This window comes from Pseudopodoces humilis, chromosome 19 (assembly GCF_049639895.1).
Source record: "Pseudopodoces humilis isolate 2021_Gansu_Grassland_sample_001 chromosome 19, ASM4963989v1, whole genome shotgun sequence".
NCBI lineage: Eukaryota > Metazoa > Chordata > Aves > Passeriformes > Paridae > Pseudopodoces > Pseudopodoces humilis.
In genome coordinates, this window is record NC_142218.1 from 10,830,555 (window position 1) to 10,845,615 (window position 15,061).

General features: G+C 44.0%; 1 protein-coding gene across 2 annotated transcripts in view; it reads right to left on the reverse strand.

The window, feature by feature from the left end:
• Positions 1-5,548, reverse strand: part of CDH4 (cadherin 4) — a 412,941-nt gene extending 407,393 nt beyond the window's left edge. For both annotated transcript variants that reach the window (XM_088064463.1, XM_005524827.2), the window contains exons 1-2: positions 5,445-5,548; positions 3,325-3,436 (exon numbers count right to left, since the gene is read on the reverse strand). In XM_088064463.1, coding sequence (XP_087920589.1) covers positions 3,325-3,436; positions 5,445-5,510 — 178 coding nt within the window. In that variant the 5' untranslated portion in view covers positions 5,511-5,548. The remainder of the gene's footprint in view (positions 1-3,324; positions 3,437-5,444) is intronic.
• Between the last annotated feature and the right edge of the window lie 9,513 nt (positions 5,549-15,061).

Sequence of the window (15,061 nt, forward strand, 5' to 3'; positions counted from 1 at the left end):
TTCAGTGCAGCCCCACATGTCCCTGCTCTCCACCCCTCAGGACCAATGTTCTCACCACGTTAAGTTAACATGAATAATTAACAAAGAGGAAAAGATCCTGGTGCCACAATCATCCTCTGCCATACTGCAGACATGGAGATCTTTCCCTTAGGCTAAAGAAGAAAATACTTAACGAAGCTATCTTAAACATTATCATGCCTCAGTGATCAAGAGTAAGTTTATTATCCTGCAAACAAAAACCAAGACAAAAAACTATAACAGATTACACCCCAGTAGCTTTCATCAAGAGATGCAGTGATGGCACTTCTGAGGAAAGCACTGGCTCCACAAATCACCTCAGCTGCCCCCCCAACATCAGCCCACCTTGTTGGCAGTGATGTGCAGTGTGTGGTATTTGTGGCACTACTGGGGAAAACTATTTTAAGTCTAATTAACATGAAATTTTTAGAATGCAGATGCTTTTCATTTATACATAAAACAAAATGCCGTGACATTTCTCCCATCCATTTATCATAAACAAGTTAATTACTGTGTAACAAATAGCTCCTGCTAGAATCTGTATGTTTTGAGCATGTTAGAGAGCTGACTCAGGCAAATAAGATGAACCACAAAGTAGTAGCTAATAGCTTAAGGCATACTTATAATAAAACAATGACTCTGTAAAAGCTCTTGTTGTCAAATTAAGGCTAAGCTATTTCCATTGGAATAAACCAATTATAAGCAGTCATTATCTGTTTAACTTGATTCAAACCTAGAATACTATAAACACTTTCATTTTGATGCATTCATAACAGTGCATACATTTGAGAGCTGGATATTGCAAAGCTTAAAAGGGAAATGCTGGGTTTATTTATTGCCACACAGCTCATCCCAAACCAGGGAACATCCAAACTTCCCCAAGGTGTGGAGGAATTTCACCACCGTGCTGAGGTCTGCAAGCTCCCCGATTTCTGATGGACAGACCTTTAGTGATAAACTGTCCCAGGACTGCCCACCTCTCCTTACTAAGGACAAGGTGAGCATTATCCATAAAAGCCTCGTGTTTTCTCCATGAAATCCCCTGACAGCCATCCAAGCTGCAGACACGCTTTTTCCACCCCCCAGATTCCATGAAAGCACTGACAGGTGAATTTCTGCCTACATTTTTTTTTTCTTTTTTTTTTTTAATTCAGGCAAACAGTCCCATTTGGCCTGCAGATGAATTACTGAATGCTGATGAATAAGATGGTGGTAGCTGGCAGCAGAGCTTTGCGTGGTAAGATGGTGTGAAATAGTACATATGTCAATCTATCAAACATGATAATGTAAGCAATCCGAACCCATTTTTGGTCTGAACTATTGTACAATACTTCACCCAGATGGAAGAAAAGAGATAAACATTTTATGCTTCAGACACATCAAGTGCTAGGAAGCAAAATTAAACCTAAACTGGAAAACTACCAATTTTACATACTAGAGTATATATAAAGAACAACACAAGCATGAAGAAGAATTTTCTTGCCCATTATTGTATAAATTAATTAGATATATTTGCTTCCTATGATAAACAACAGCATGTATTTGACTGTAGATTAAAAGGTGCAAAGATGATAGTTTACTTATTAGCAAACACAGTACTTGCACTTTTTTCTTCCTCCTTTTGTTCATAAAATGCTTTTAAATCATGGAACCTGTGACAATGTTATCAGGACATGAATCTTACAATTCATGTTATGACATATGGATACATAATGTCCCCAGGGTGAGCTCAGCCCTAAATCAGAGGCAGGTTTGCCATGACTAATGTAAAACTACAACTGGTCCCTAAAGGATGAAATCAAATAGAAATATATTTTCATTCAGATCAACTTGACAGCCTGTGTAAATATAATTTCATATTTAAAAATTAGCAGTTAGACCAGAAATGAAATGACAGCCACTGTGCTGTTTTCAAAGTCACAGCCATCTAATGCCTCTGAACAGACCCTTCTGCTCCATCCCTGTTGCCCATCTCCATAAACACAGCACAATTTATCAAGCACTAAACTGCAAAAAACCACTCTTCTGAGCAAATGTATTTATGGCATGGCTTTCTAAAGTACTCAGAGAACATTTTTTATCAAATAATTTGCAAAGCTAAAAGAGCATGAAATCTACTCAGTTTCCAGACTGACCTGTAAAGCCGCCTTCACATTTAGAGAAAATTGCTACAAAGCGTGTAAACTATCGCTATTTGGTCTCTTCAGGGTTACATAATCTTGAGCTTGTCCATCTCAATTCCCTCTTTGGTTACCTTTCAAACTAAAAATAAACTCCCCAAGGTCTACTAATTAATGCCAGGCCAGTTACGAAAATTCCTGAACAGCAACACTAAGACAGCTGGGCACAGAAACAAAAGTGGTTGCCAGCTCTTGCAGAGCAAAAATGTCCAGTCCTGGATTCTGCTGAAGCCACAGAGAACACTGACAAGTCTCCCTCTCTTCTGAGAAAAATCAAAGTAACGGAGCAGGTGTTGGCTCTGGAGGAAGACAGAAATCCCAGCTTTCTGGCAGAGAGACATGCATGTGAGCAAAATGTATTCAGCAAAACACTGCAAAGGGTTTATAAAGCCTTGAGTAGAGCACCAAGTCCTGATGTGCTCCCCAGCTTCCTGGGGTGATGAGGGGTGGGCAGCATTCTGATCTTCAAAAATTCTTATGGAATAAAGTATTTTTCTGTGTCATGCAAATATGAAGTTTAATTATTTTAAACTTAAAAGGAGACAGATCAATACACAGGATAATCTACTGTTATGTGGATTACGAAGACATCTTAAGAGTTTATAATCACAAAAGTGGTTATAATCCCGCAATTACTATAAAGCTAATTGGTAGTTTCTTTTTGCCTGTGTTTTCATGTTGTCAGTGGGGCAGTAATGAAAATGAATGCCACATTTGTGAACAGAATGTCTGTAGGCTTGTTTATCACATTTCCAACAACAACGTCTGCTTTATCATCCATTTCAAAGCAGAGATAATTTAGGGATCTTAGAATTTCATACATAAAAATACTTTCTAAAATATCAGATGCAGAGTTCCTTCAGACAGGGTGGGAGTGGGAGACTCAAGAGTGAAACGATGACCTCGCAGAGTGTGACAAACAGTCCACCTGAAGCAGACAGCACGCGGACTTGGAATGATTCATCTGTATTCAAAACTGTGCTCAGGTAAACCACTTAGTGTTCCATCCTCCTACAAACATAATTGTGCAGACAATTTCACCATCAAAACCAGCATCTTTAAGCCTCCTTTCACCTCCTGAAAATACAGTTATTGCAGAAGCTATTAAGCTTTTTATTCCACTTACCTTTGAGTAACTTCTGCCCCTCCATGATGTTCTGGGAGATGAATGCTGTGTAGTCTTGTTCTGAGAAGCCAGGCTTGCATGTGGGTCTAACTGTAAGATCCCCATTGTGTGCCTGCAAAAACAAAACAAGGAAAATGCACTCCATGACTTTTGTCATTTGGGAAAATGTTTTGCACCCAGTGATGAAGTGCTTAGGCATGAGCAAACCTGAACAGTAAAGCAGTGTGCAAGTAGAAGTTGCTTGTGTTAGAGTGCCTATCTGTTGGAGTGGATCCATACTGTAGCTGCAAAAAAATAAAATGGGCCAGCAATAGTTGCCTGACTACAAGAGAGCATTGTTTGTAGGAAGGCTGGAATACTGGGCACTGTCAGAAGAGGGGAGGAAACAAAGAGCAGCAATTCATCAAGGCGCTGTGCTCGCACTGGAGACACGCAAAGGCCTGATGTTGCAACATCCAAACCACCGAGGTTTGCTACTGAGAAACCGGGCAGACCCCAGCATGGAAGGGGGAGAAACACCGGAGCCTGTGACCAGGTGAGGACAGCCTTCCTTGCCCCTGCAGCAGCATCCCAGGCTCTGCCTGCTGCTGCCTCTGGGACCCTCCAGGCTCTGCTCTCGCCCGGGCAGTGGGAAGGGATGGAGGGGATCCCAATTAAAAACGCAATAATGCACAGAATCGTGCCGGCACCCAGAGGGAAGCAGCCAACGAAACACTCAGCTGCAACTTTGGACCCAGCAGAAGATCCAGCCCCCGCCACCGGGACAGGGCAGTCCAGTCACAGCAGCCCGGGCTCCCCGGGATTCCCCGGCAGGGAAGGTCCCAGACCCCAGCTCCAGGGGAACTCGCTGACAGCACACAAGCCCGTGATTTATGCGTAGCGAGTGCCAGGTGATTTACGCACTAACAAGTGCTGGTGGCAGGGGATTTCTAACGCGCCCGGGCTGTCGGCAGAGCCAGCCAGAGCATCGCTTAGCGATGCTGGCGGCACCTCCGCCGCCTCCAGACCCGGCAGCGCCGGCTGAAGCCGGGGGAACGGGAGCGGCGCTTCCCCGGCAAAGTGCAACTCCGGGCGGGCACCTGCCCCCGGGGGAACACCGCAGCCCCCCAACACTCCGCACACCGACAGCGCTGCATTAGAGAGCACAAGGGGAGAGGAGAGAAGGGTCCTTTCGGACGAGCTTAGTAAGCAGAACACAAGCCAATGTACTCGGCTTAAAATCACGCTCGGGAGACGGATGCCAGCTACTGCATGGGAAGCGCAAGGAAGCGGCGGCTCTGTTGGACTCTGACCGCGTCTGGCAAGATGTTGCCATCAGGAAACATCGCAAAGGGTCTCAGCGAGGATAGCAGACTTCAAATTCGAAATCGCCCCATTATTAGAGAGGTGCTCGCTAAACGACAGCGCATCGGGCTATTCCTGAGCACCCACCAGCCTCCACAAGGCTCGGGACATCCTCACGGATTCAACTTGGCACCGGGGAATTGAGGCAGAAAAATAAGCGGCTCTTGTTCCCTCAGCCAGCCCAGCCCGAAACCCAGCAGCCGCCCGGCTCGCTCTGTAACACTGGAGCCACGCGTTCAGGCGCTTGTTGATGTTCTACAGAAACCCGTCAATTTCGGGAGGCGTGGGAATAAACCCTAAAAACCCCAAACTTTTCAGAGCATCACTCTCCCCAGCACGATCCGGGCCCGCTCGGTGGGTTTACGAGCTTGTAAAAATAAAAGTTAGGGGCTGCAGCGCGGCTCGGGCTCGGCGGGGAGCGCGGCGCGGCCGCGGGGGCTCCGCGGGGCTCGGAGCGGCTCCGCGCCGGGACGCGCCGCTGCCCCCGAAGTTTCTCCGGCGAGGCGCAGCAAGGAGGGCAACTTGTGCCGGTACCGCAGCGGCTCAAATAAACCCCAACAATTAAAAACTGCACAGCGGCGATTCGATTTTTTTTTTAAAAAAAAAAAAGGAAGGGGGTTGGGGGAATGGCGGGGGGGAGGAGAAACGGCGGAGCGGCGGGGGCAGCGGAGCTCCGCGCACCCACAGGCATCCTCACAGCCCGAGCCCCAAGTTGCCGCGGAGGAGCCGCGGCGGGGATGGCTCCTCGCCCGCTTTCCCCGGGGCGCCCCCCTTACCGCCGCCGAGCCCCAGACGGGCAGCAGGAGCAGCAGCAGCAGCCGCCGCCTCGGGCCGGCCCTCATGTCGGCGGCGGGCGGCGCGGAGCGCAGCGCAGCGGAGCCGGCCGGGTCCCGCAGCCGCTGAGGGCTGCAGGTGAGGCGCCCGCCGCGCGCCGCCCCGCGCGCCGCGCCCCGCCCCACCCCGCCCCGCGCGCGGGCACGCGCCGCTTAAAGCGCCAGGCACCGCCCCGCGCGGGGGGAGCGCGGCCCGCGGGGAGGAAAGGGATGGACGGGAAAGGGAAAAGGATCGGGGAAACGAACGGGGAAACGAGCAGGGAAACGATACGGGAAAGGATCAGGGAAAGGGGTTCGGCGGCGCTGCCGCTTCCTCTCTCAGCGCCCTGCCGAGCTCCGCGACCCGCGGGAGCCTCGTCTGTCCGGAGAAGAAACTTACATGTCCGAATTGTCCCAGCGAAACGCTGCTGTGTTCGTGGGAATGAGCTCCAAACCAGGCACCCGGCGCGTGCAGAGGGGCTGGAGGGAGATGGGGAGACATCGGGGCTCACGTCTGTAAGGCTGCTCAGAGCACGGCGCTGATGATGCCAAGGTCGTGGTTTGATGCCGGCCATCCACTTCAGGGTTGGATTTGAAGATCCTCTTTGCATCTGCCAGCTCAGATTCGGCGATTGCCTGGTCATCAAGTCCAGCCATCAACCCAACACTGCCGCTGTCACCCCCAAACCATCACCCAGCACCAGATCCAGACACCTCTGAAACACCTCCAGAGATGGAGCTTCCACCACCTCCCTGCACAACCTATTCCAATACCCGACCACCATAACAGTAAACATTTTTTCGAATATATAGTCCCAATCTCCTCTGTCTCACCCTAAGGTCATTTCCTCTAACCCCCTTTCCATGTGCCTACAAGGGAGCAAGCAACATATCCAGGGGAAAAATAAACACAGCCCTAGAAAGATCAGTGCTCAGAAGGCAAAAAACTAAGATGCCCAGGGGAAAAGCAAGTGTATCCCATGAGGAAACATAAGTGTGTTCACAGGGAAGATCTGTGTCCAGGGGTTCCTGAGTGTATCGTGGGGAGAGCAGAGCCCAGGCTGTGAGGGAAAGGTGGCATGAGGGGGTAGTAGCAAATCTACAAAAAAACTGATATGTCCAGAGATGAAAAAACTCAGGATAGGATAGAGAAATGGGTAGTGCCAGGACTGCCTCCTCAACCGTATCTGTGAACCAGCCTGAGCCTGGCCCTGCTTTTTTTAGAGGAAAATAGACTTGTCAGGCCTAATCCACATCCACATCAGTAGCGGAGGAAGCTAACTCCACTAAACTAGCAAATTTCTGGTGTAAAAATAAAGACGGATCAACACAGGGTCAGAAAGTGAAACTTCGGTCACAGAAAACTGAAAGCAGCGGCTTCAAGCAGAGTGTGGCTCCTGCTCTTTTCCTACGGCAGGACCCTGGCATCCAAATCCCATCCTTTTCTTCTCCAGCACAACACCACAAATAGGAATTCTCAGGCATGAGTGTTTTGTGCTTATAAATCTGGCAGCAATTTGCATAAATAGATGCATATTATCTGATGTACGTGCAAAATCAGACATTGCAGCTGAGAAATCCGGCCATTAAACTATTCTGTTGGATTTGCACGTTTCCCAAGGAATGAGACACATAAATCCACTGGCTGCATCTTTGGCTATTGAGTAGATTTAATAGCATTGTGTTAACACCTAGAGACGTGAGCGAAGAACTGAGGCCTCATTGTATTGAGCTCTGTGGACAAGAATAATGAAAAGATTGTTCCTACCCCACAAATTTACAGTCTTAGTGGATTATGTTTTTAAACAAAGTCTAAAACTTTAAACTTGTTTTCAAACAAGTATTTCTGAGTTTGTTATATAACATGAAATAAATGCCATCATTGTATTGAATTTAATGTAGACCCTTTTTTATGAGCCACTTCCACAGAGGCAGAAATAATTGAGGGACACTATCACAGCAAAAATGAATCCTTATATATATATATATATATAAAAATCTAAATATTGTTCCTTTTATCTTTATCCTCAGTTTCAACATTTGGAGCAGATTGTTCCAGGTTTAAGGGCAGTTGCTATTTAAATAAAACTACAAGTGCTCTGGAGACTACTGAAGATATTTTGGATTTGGGCAACTACGGTTTGGACATTCTTTTTCGAATACCTATGGGCAGTTATTTTGACTCTTGCTGGACTACAGCTGTTGCTGTGCAAGTGCTTGCTCTACTTGATAACTTTGTTAATATGACAAGTTCTACAAGTATTATCAAAATAAGTCTGACACCACAACAGATTGTGAAGAAAAGGCAGAGCAGTAGTGAAAAAAAAAAAAAAATGGAATTCTTCAACATGTTTACAGTTGATTTCTAATCTGATGGCAAATTGATTTTTTTCCCAAACTAGTTTGCCATCCTGCTTTTGTAAGCTGTGGTAACAAACTGTGCTCAAGGAATGAGGCTGCAAATGGAGTTGAATTCTCAGCTGTATTTTCAGTAACAGTGGCCGGTGTGAAACAGCAGGTGCCTCCCAAACTGAGGTGTTTCCAGAAGGAGCTGAGGGGAATCCAGATCCATGTTCAGACACTGGAAATCTCTGGTTCATGTGTGTGGTTGCTTTCGCTCTACCATTTTCCTTCAACTTTTGACACTCCAATTAATTTTGGAAGGAATTACAATTTTTCTAACTGATTAACTACTATTTGAGCTACCTCCTTGTTTAGCAGCACTTCACATGAAGTGCTTATAAAATGTCTTCCTTTAGATCTTTAAGGAAAATTAAAAATATGCCATTTACATTTTTATACCTACTGAATTTTTCCCAAACTTTCAGATTGCAGGCCTGAGCTGGGCCTGAACATATGTTATTTGGGAGGGTTTTCTTCACTTGGAGTATGCTGGGAGACTGGTTATGAATTGGTGTTCTGGCACAAAAAGGAAATAGGAAGCTCCACCATCTAACCGCTACAAGATGTGGGGCTGGCGGGATGAAGATATTTAAGAGTGTACACATGCACAGTAAATCAACTTGCTAAACACCTCAAGAGCAAAACTGCTGATCCTAGGAGGCAACTTGCTGTACTGCACAACACTCAAGAGAGTAAAAGGCTCACAGAGGAGACATCTACAGAGCTGACTGTGCCAGGATAACGAGGAGCATGGAGCACACCAGGGATTTCCCCCTCCTTGATGCACACATGTAATTCCTATTGACAGCAGTGGGAGTTGCACATCCACACCGAGGGGACAATGGAACCCTTAGTGGTGGAGATGAGTATCGGATGTGAGCTGTGTGACCACGGAGAGGGAGCCAGGGAGAGGGAGGTGTGATCACTGAGGGACTGTACAACATACAATAAAATTGTCAAGCAGCCATCAAATACGTGAAAGCATGGGAATAACAAATTAAATGGACAGGAGGTGAGAAAACAGAGTCTCAAGAGGATTTTGCCTTCCTAGCTTAGGGCTGATATCTGAATTCCTTATCTGGGAAATATTCCCCCTGGCTTAACCCATTTAATTCTCTGACAAGTAAATATTTTGCTGAACTCAAGCAAATAGCTGTGGCCCAGATGCCAAGGATAAAAAGTGGTTTTATCAAAAAGTGTGATAAACAAGAAGAAATTAAATTAATACAGTATGCAGACCTTAAAGCGTGTTTCTTCTGTATGATCTGGTGATTCTTGCTTTTCAAGAAGGGGACAGCTGGGTGACCAGTGGTTTAGAGTCATTATTATTAATTTGGGTTTGTGTCAGAAGTAGTAACAAAGGACACAACAGGAAATAATGATGATTCTACTTTGATAGATAATGGAAAATTATGTGTTTGTGGTAGCAGTTCAAAAATGAGGTGAATGAGAAATGCCTTCAGATTTAATATGCATTTAGGATCTTTTAAGGATGCTTAGGGAAGAGGGGACGAGGTGAAACTGAACAGTGAAGTGAAAAGTAAATGAAAGCTATGGAGAAATTAATGATTGGGGAAAGAAAGACTTCTACCAGATCTTGATGGAAACCAACAGAAGAAACAAAAGTTGCTCCTAAGTAGGAAGACCACAATCACTGAAGGAAAATAACTAATGGTAAAAGCCAGAGTTTGTACATTTATGTAATTTTTTTAAGTAACAGCAACTGGAACTATAAATGAATAGTTGGGCACAGCTCAACATTCTGGATTGCCTATGATCTGGCTTCAGTACAAAATCCAAAGACAAAATGATGAATCACAGAGGAGAAAGTGACTCGAAGAAAGAATTCACAAGAAAAGTCTGCACTGAGCAGGAATGGGATATGTTTCAGTCCAAGCTGATCCCATCCCTGCAAGTGCTCCCTTTGTGCTGGAATGGAGGGAGTGACACAGCTATCTCCCTGGTCAAACAGCTCTTTTGAAACCACATTTTCAGTCCTGCCAGACAGGCTGCAATGCCAAGGAATTTGAACCTTCTCTCTTGTACGCTACCTACTCATCCGCACATTGTGGATCCAAGGGATTCTTCTTGCGAGCTGGTCATGCAAATGGCACTGAGGAAAACACAGCTTCAGAGGCCCTGAACAAATCCTTCCTGCTCACTTAATTACACTGGCCAAGGGAGGCCAGCTTTGGTGCAGTCTGACCTCCAGTTATGAGGCGCACTGTGGTCTCCTCACTGAGCTGTGCAGGCATCAGTGGCAGCACGCCAGCAATGGCTCTATTAAAATCAATTTGAAACTCCCCATTCTATGTCTCTTTCACCTTAGGTGAGGTAACACACCTTATACTAATGCAACTCTTTGTAAAATATTGTAAAACAAAACTTACCTGTGCAAAACAGTGAACAGTTCTATTCTCTTTTTGTTTTTTTGGTCATTTTTTGTATTCTTGCAGAAACAAAGAGAAAAGGAAAAAGCAGACCAAGAGGCTTAGTAGATCTCTATCTTTGCAGTGGACTGCGGTTTAAAGGAGTATTTAAAGAAGGAAAAAAAAAAAAAAAAGGAAAAAAGCAGAATTATGTTTGTTCTCAGAGTCACCAAGGAGAATAAACTGCAAGAGCTCCCTGACACAGCAGGCAGGCAGTTCCCAGGCTGCTCCGTGAGGCAATGCTTGATATTCATGGAAACAATGAAATCTCACCAGATTTAGTACAAAAAAGAGATGAATAGCCAGTCTGTGATTTTACAAGCAGGACGAAGGCCACAGATTCCCAGTTTCCCCAAAGCATTCACAAATTTACTGATTTTAATGCTTCTCAGATGAGCATCGCCTCAGAAGAGTTACCTGAAGGGTCATCACCTGCTTTACCTGGAACAACAATGGGAGAACATTATCAAACATGAACAAAAACCCAGGGATTTCCTCCCCACCCTCTCCATGCACCCTCAGCAGCTCAAGAGCAGATGATTTCCTAAAGAGTCCTGTGCCTGTGATTTCCTGTGCCACTGGAACACTCGCTCTCACACTGAGTGAGGTACCAGGGGAAGGGGGCAGGATCTGACCTGACAAACCTTATGGTTTTTAATTTTTATTCATCATACACCAGAAAACTCCAAATTAATATCAACATAAATAATAATTTTACCAAGTGACTGCTGAAGGAAAATGAGAATCTTTCAGACTTGCAGCTTGTGCTGTTTTTACTGTTTACAGAAGGAAATCTCATCACCATTGCATTCTTCTGATCAACATAGCCTCATATACATTGAAATGTTCACAGTAATGTAACTTATTCCAGTCCAAATCTCAAAATAAGTTACCCTGCTACAAGCAGCAATATCAATAAATGACCATTCTTTTATCTAGAAAAAACGTTAGTTCCAGATCAGACTTTCTAATATTACAGTATACTCTTTTCTTCTTTATCAGAAAAAAAAATAAATGTTTTTCTTTGGTAAAGGATTGGTAAAACATAAAGAGAAGTGATGTTCTGAGCTCTCTCAGCCTTTTGTGGCACCCAGCTTGTTGGTATTCCTCACAAATATTTTTCCTCACAATATATCCAACAGTTTTTGCACTGCAGCAGATACTCTAAATTGTGTGTGTGCCTGGTAAATGCTGAGGCAGAGCTCCTCAGAGAAAGCCCCAGTTACCTGTTTAATATGAAGTAAATTTCTGGAGCTGTCAGCATTTTTGGTCAAAACCACCTGGAAGACAAAGCACTTTGCAAGAGACAGCTTTGACAACCTATGGATTTTAATAGTGGAACTGAAAGGATAAGACAACTTGGAGAGAGGGGAGAGAGAGGGAGAGATGTGCTCTTGTAAGGGATTACTTTGTGAAACAATATCCCATACTCAAAGTAATGCGGCGTATTTCCAATTAGGAAAAGTAGTGAAAATTTTACAGTGTTTGCCTCATTGCAATTCCTGTCAAGTTAAAGATGTATACAAAATTTATTTAACTATCTGAAGCAGTGATTTAGCCACAAATGAGGATAATAATATGATAATATTACATACTAATATCAATATTACATGCCTCAGTGAAATAAAGCCTAGAAATAAAAGAAAGGGAACTATTTAGGAACACCACATGCATGAATAATATGTACTGACTGCAGGCCAAGAATAATAAAAACCAAAGTCTTCCACACATGCATAAACAGAAAGGAAGAGAAAGTGCAGAGTCACAGGGGTTAAAGTTTTATTAACTACCATTGGTAATCACCACCTGACCCCTACTCAGCTGATAAAGGCTGGTTTTGATGTTGGTGGAGTTCTGTACATGAAGTAACTGCTGCTTTTGCCAGTGTCTAGAAATGCCCAAACTCCAAAGATTAATTTTTCAAGTTCATGCATTCATCTAATGAGATTATCTGCATTTATCCTATTAACTCTGCCCAGCAGATCCTGTGGTCTCACATCCCCTAATCCATTCCCAGCTGCACACAAGCTTTCAAGTCAGACTGGAACCGTGTCCAGGACGCACAAACAGGTGCTAAAAATATTGGTACATCCAAGACTAGGTAACCCCCAGCTGAAAAGTGTCTTTGATCTCTTTGAAAGAGAAATCTGTGGGAGATATTCCTGCACCATCTTTCAGTGTGAGCTACTGGCAGGCTTGTGTTTTAATAAAGTTCATTTTAAGTGATTCTGATTGTGCTAATTCATCAGTAGGCAATGGCAGAATCGTGGATTGGGTTTGTTTGTAGCCCAGAAGCAGCACAGGATTTAGATGAGACATTTTTAAGATTTTAACAACAAATACAAATTGTCTGGTGCAAGCTACAGTAACCTGGACTTCACCTATGCAGATATTTTACCAGAACAGTCATTTGCAAGCTGATCCTTAAGTACTTTATGAGAGATAAATCTAATAACCTTTCTGGGAAAACCTCAGCAGGATGCAGACACTGTAATAATCCATATGCAAGCTACCACATTGTATTGTGTGCTGTCAGACAACTCAATTATTTTCTTCCAGATCTAACATAAGCTTCTGTTTAGTAAACATGATGAGAGTCAAACTTTTACATATATATATATAAAGTGCTTAATTTGCATGCAAAATTGCCCTAAGTATGTATGCAAATAGGAAAACTCATGCACAGATGACTAATTAAGTGCATTTATGTGAGAAATTACCCAATGCACGCATGGAATCTCAGTAATTGTACACACAACTCTGTGAGCCATTGCCTTTGCAATTTGGACACGTAACTGATTGAAAAAATTGTCTCAAAGTACTGTGTTGGAATAACTGATGTGGAGCACATGAAGTAGGACAGCTGAGGGGGCTTTGGGAAGAAACTGCAAAAGCTTGTGAGGAGCTTTCTTTAGCAGAATTTGCTATCTCTACCATTACTGTTTTTGTATTCACTCACAACCATCCTGTGCTGATTTGTGGCTTGAAGAGAGTCATAGCTGTAAAAAAACAATTAGAAAAATAAAATCAGAGTGATGGCACAAGAGGTGGTGCCATTAAAATGAAACCTGAAGTCTGTAGCCTGCTGTTGCCTGTCCAGTATGTGTTTTGAAAACAAACAGCAAATTTTACTGTACGTGTCTTGATCGAGCTCCCTTTTGTCTCATCCAAGCAGGTTTTGTGGTATGACAGCATAATATCCCTCTGGAAGGTTCAGGGAGTTTTGGTGAGAAAAGTGGTATCTGTCTGTTTTAATTTTCCAGGCATTGATATTATTGTAAGTTCTGTTATCTCTAAGCACTAATTAGTTCTCTGTATAGCCCCAAAGTTAGAAAGTTCATGCTAACATTGATAAAATTCAATATAGAGAACAAAGTTCTTTCAATATGATATGATAAACATCACTGACTTCAATGTCCTGCAGAGAAAAATACCTGCCCAAATTGTTTGGATGTGCTCTGGCTGCTGAAAGCAGGGAACATCCTCAGCCAGCTTTGTGACGTTTTCCTATTTTCTGGTCATTGTGTTGATATTGAGCATAACAGGTAGAGGAGCACCTGTTTATTTACCCACAACTCGAGGTCAAACGTTTCAATCAGCCACTAAGACAGGGAGAATGTGTGTGTGGGCACAGTGAGGTGTGAGGAGCCGGCAGAGGGAGAGGGAAGCTGGAGCGGGATGTGCCGGCTCTGGGGAGCTGCAGGGACACACTCAGCCCGCCGGGGCTCTGAGCTGACAGCTCGGCCAGGAGAGGAGAAGGATGCGCTGTTCCAGGCTGGTTTTACTCGGAACGAAGTTCCTCAGATTGGATTTTAGAAGGGAGGATTCGAAGTCTCCTTCTGCCGCTAAGTGGTGCTCTAAACAGCGCAGCATCCTTGTGGTACCGCGGCCCTGCCAGCACCATGAGGCTGATGCAGACACTTAACAAATGTCCATTACTCTGATTTAATCCTTCTGTGCCACTGGATAAGTCAGGGGGAAGAACAGGCCAATCCAAAAGATTAAAGAAATCCAAAGATTGAGCCCTGCTATACAGTATCTGAAGTAGCGGATTACAGAAAACAATTGTAATTTTTTAAAAAGCTTTGTCTGCCTTCTTTCTGTTCCTCTTTAATTATTAGTATTGTTTTCTCCAAGTTTATAGTTGTTAGAACTGGAAGTACTTACCGAGTAAAACTGAAGAAAAACACTTAATTAATACTTGCAATTATTCCAGAATTTACTTTTAAAACAGATGCTCCATTTTTTTATCAGTTAAAAAACAAGGTAGAAAATAGTTTTTCTGGAATACATATCTACATGTAGATCTAATGTTTCTCACCCTCCAAAAAAGATGCAATTGAAAAAGAGGGTGGAAATTTAGGAGAATGCAAGTTTACAATTTCTTCTCTCCTCAGTCCCAGGAGAAGTGTAAATGCAGCAGGCAGAGGACCTGTTTTGGCATTTTGACACCCAAGTTTTTGCCCACAAAATTGGATTCATTATCTGGAGTGCAACAAGCCAATGGTCACACACTTGAGAGAGAGACATTGGTTATTTATTTGAGAGTTGTGCAAGCCTGGATGCTCTGTGTATTCCACAAATCCAACACCAGCACTGGGCTTTTCCTGCCTTTATTTATACACAGAAATTCAGATTAAGTGACTTCCAAGTACAGCCCCTCTGTGATGGTTGGTTGGTATTTTCTGTTCCGATTATATAACCCCAGCTGACACCCCCACATGCTCAGGGGAAAGGTCTGCACCTGGG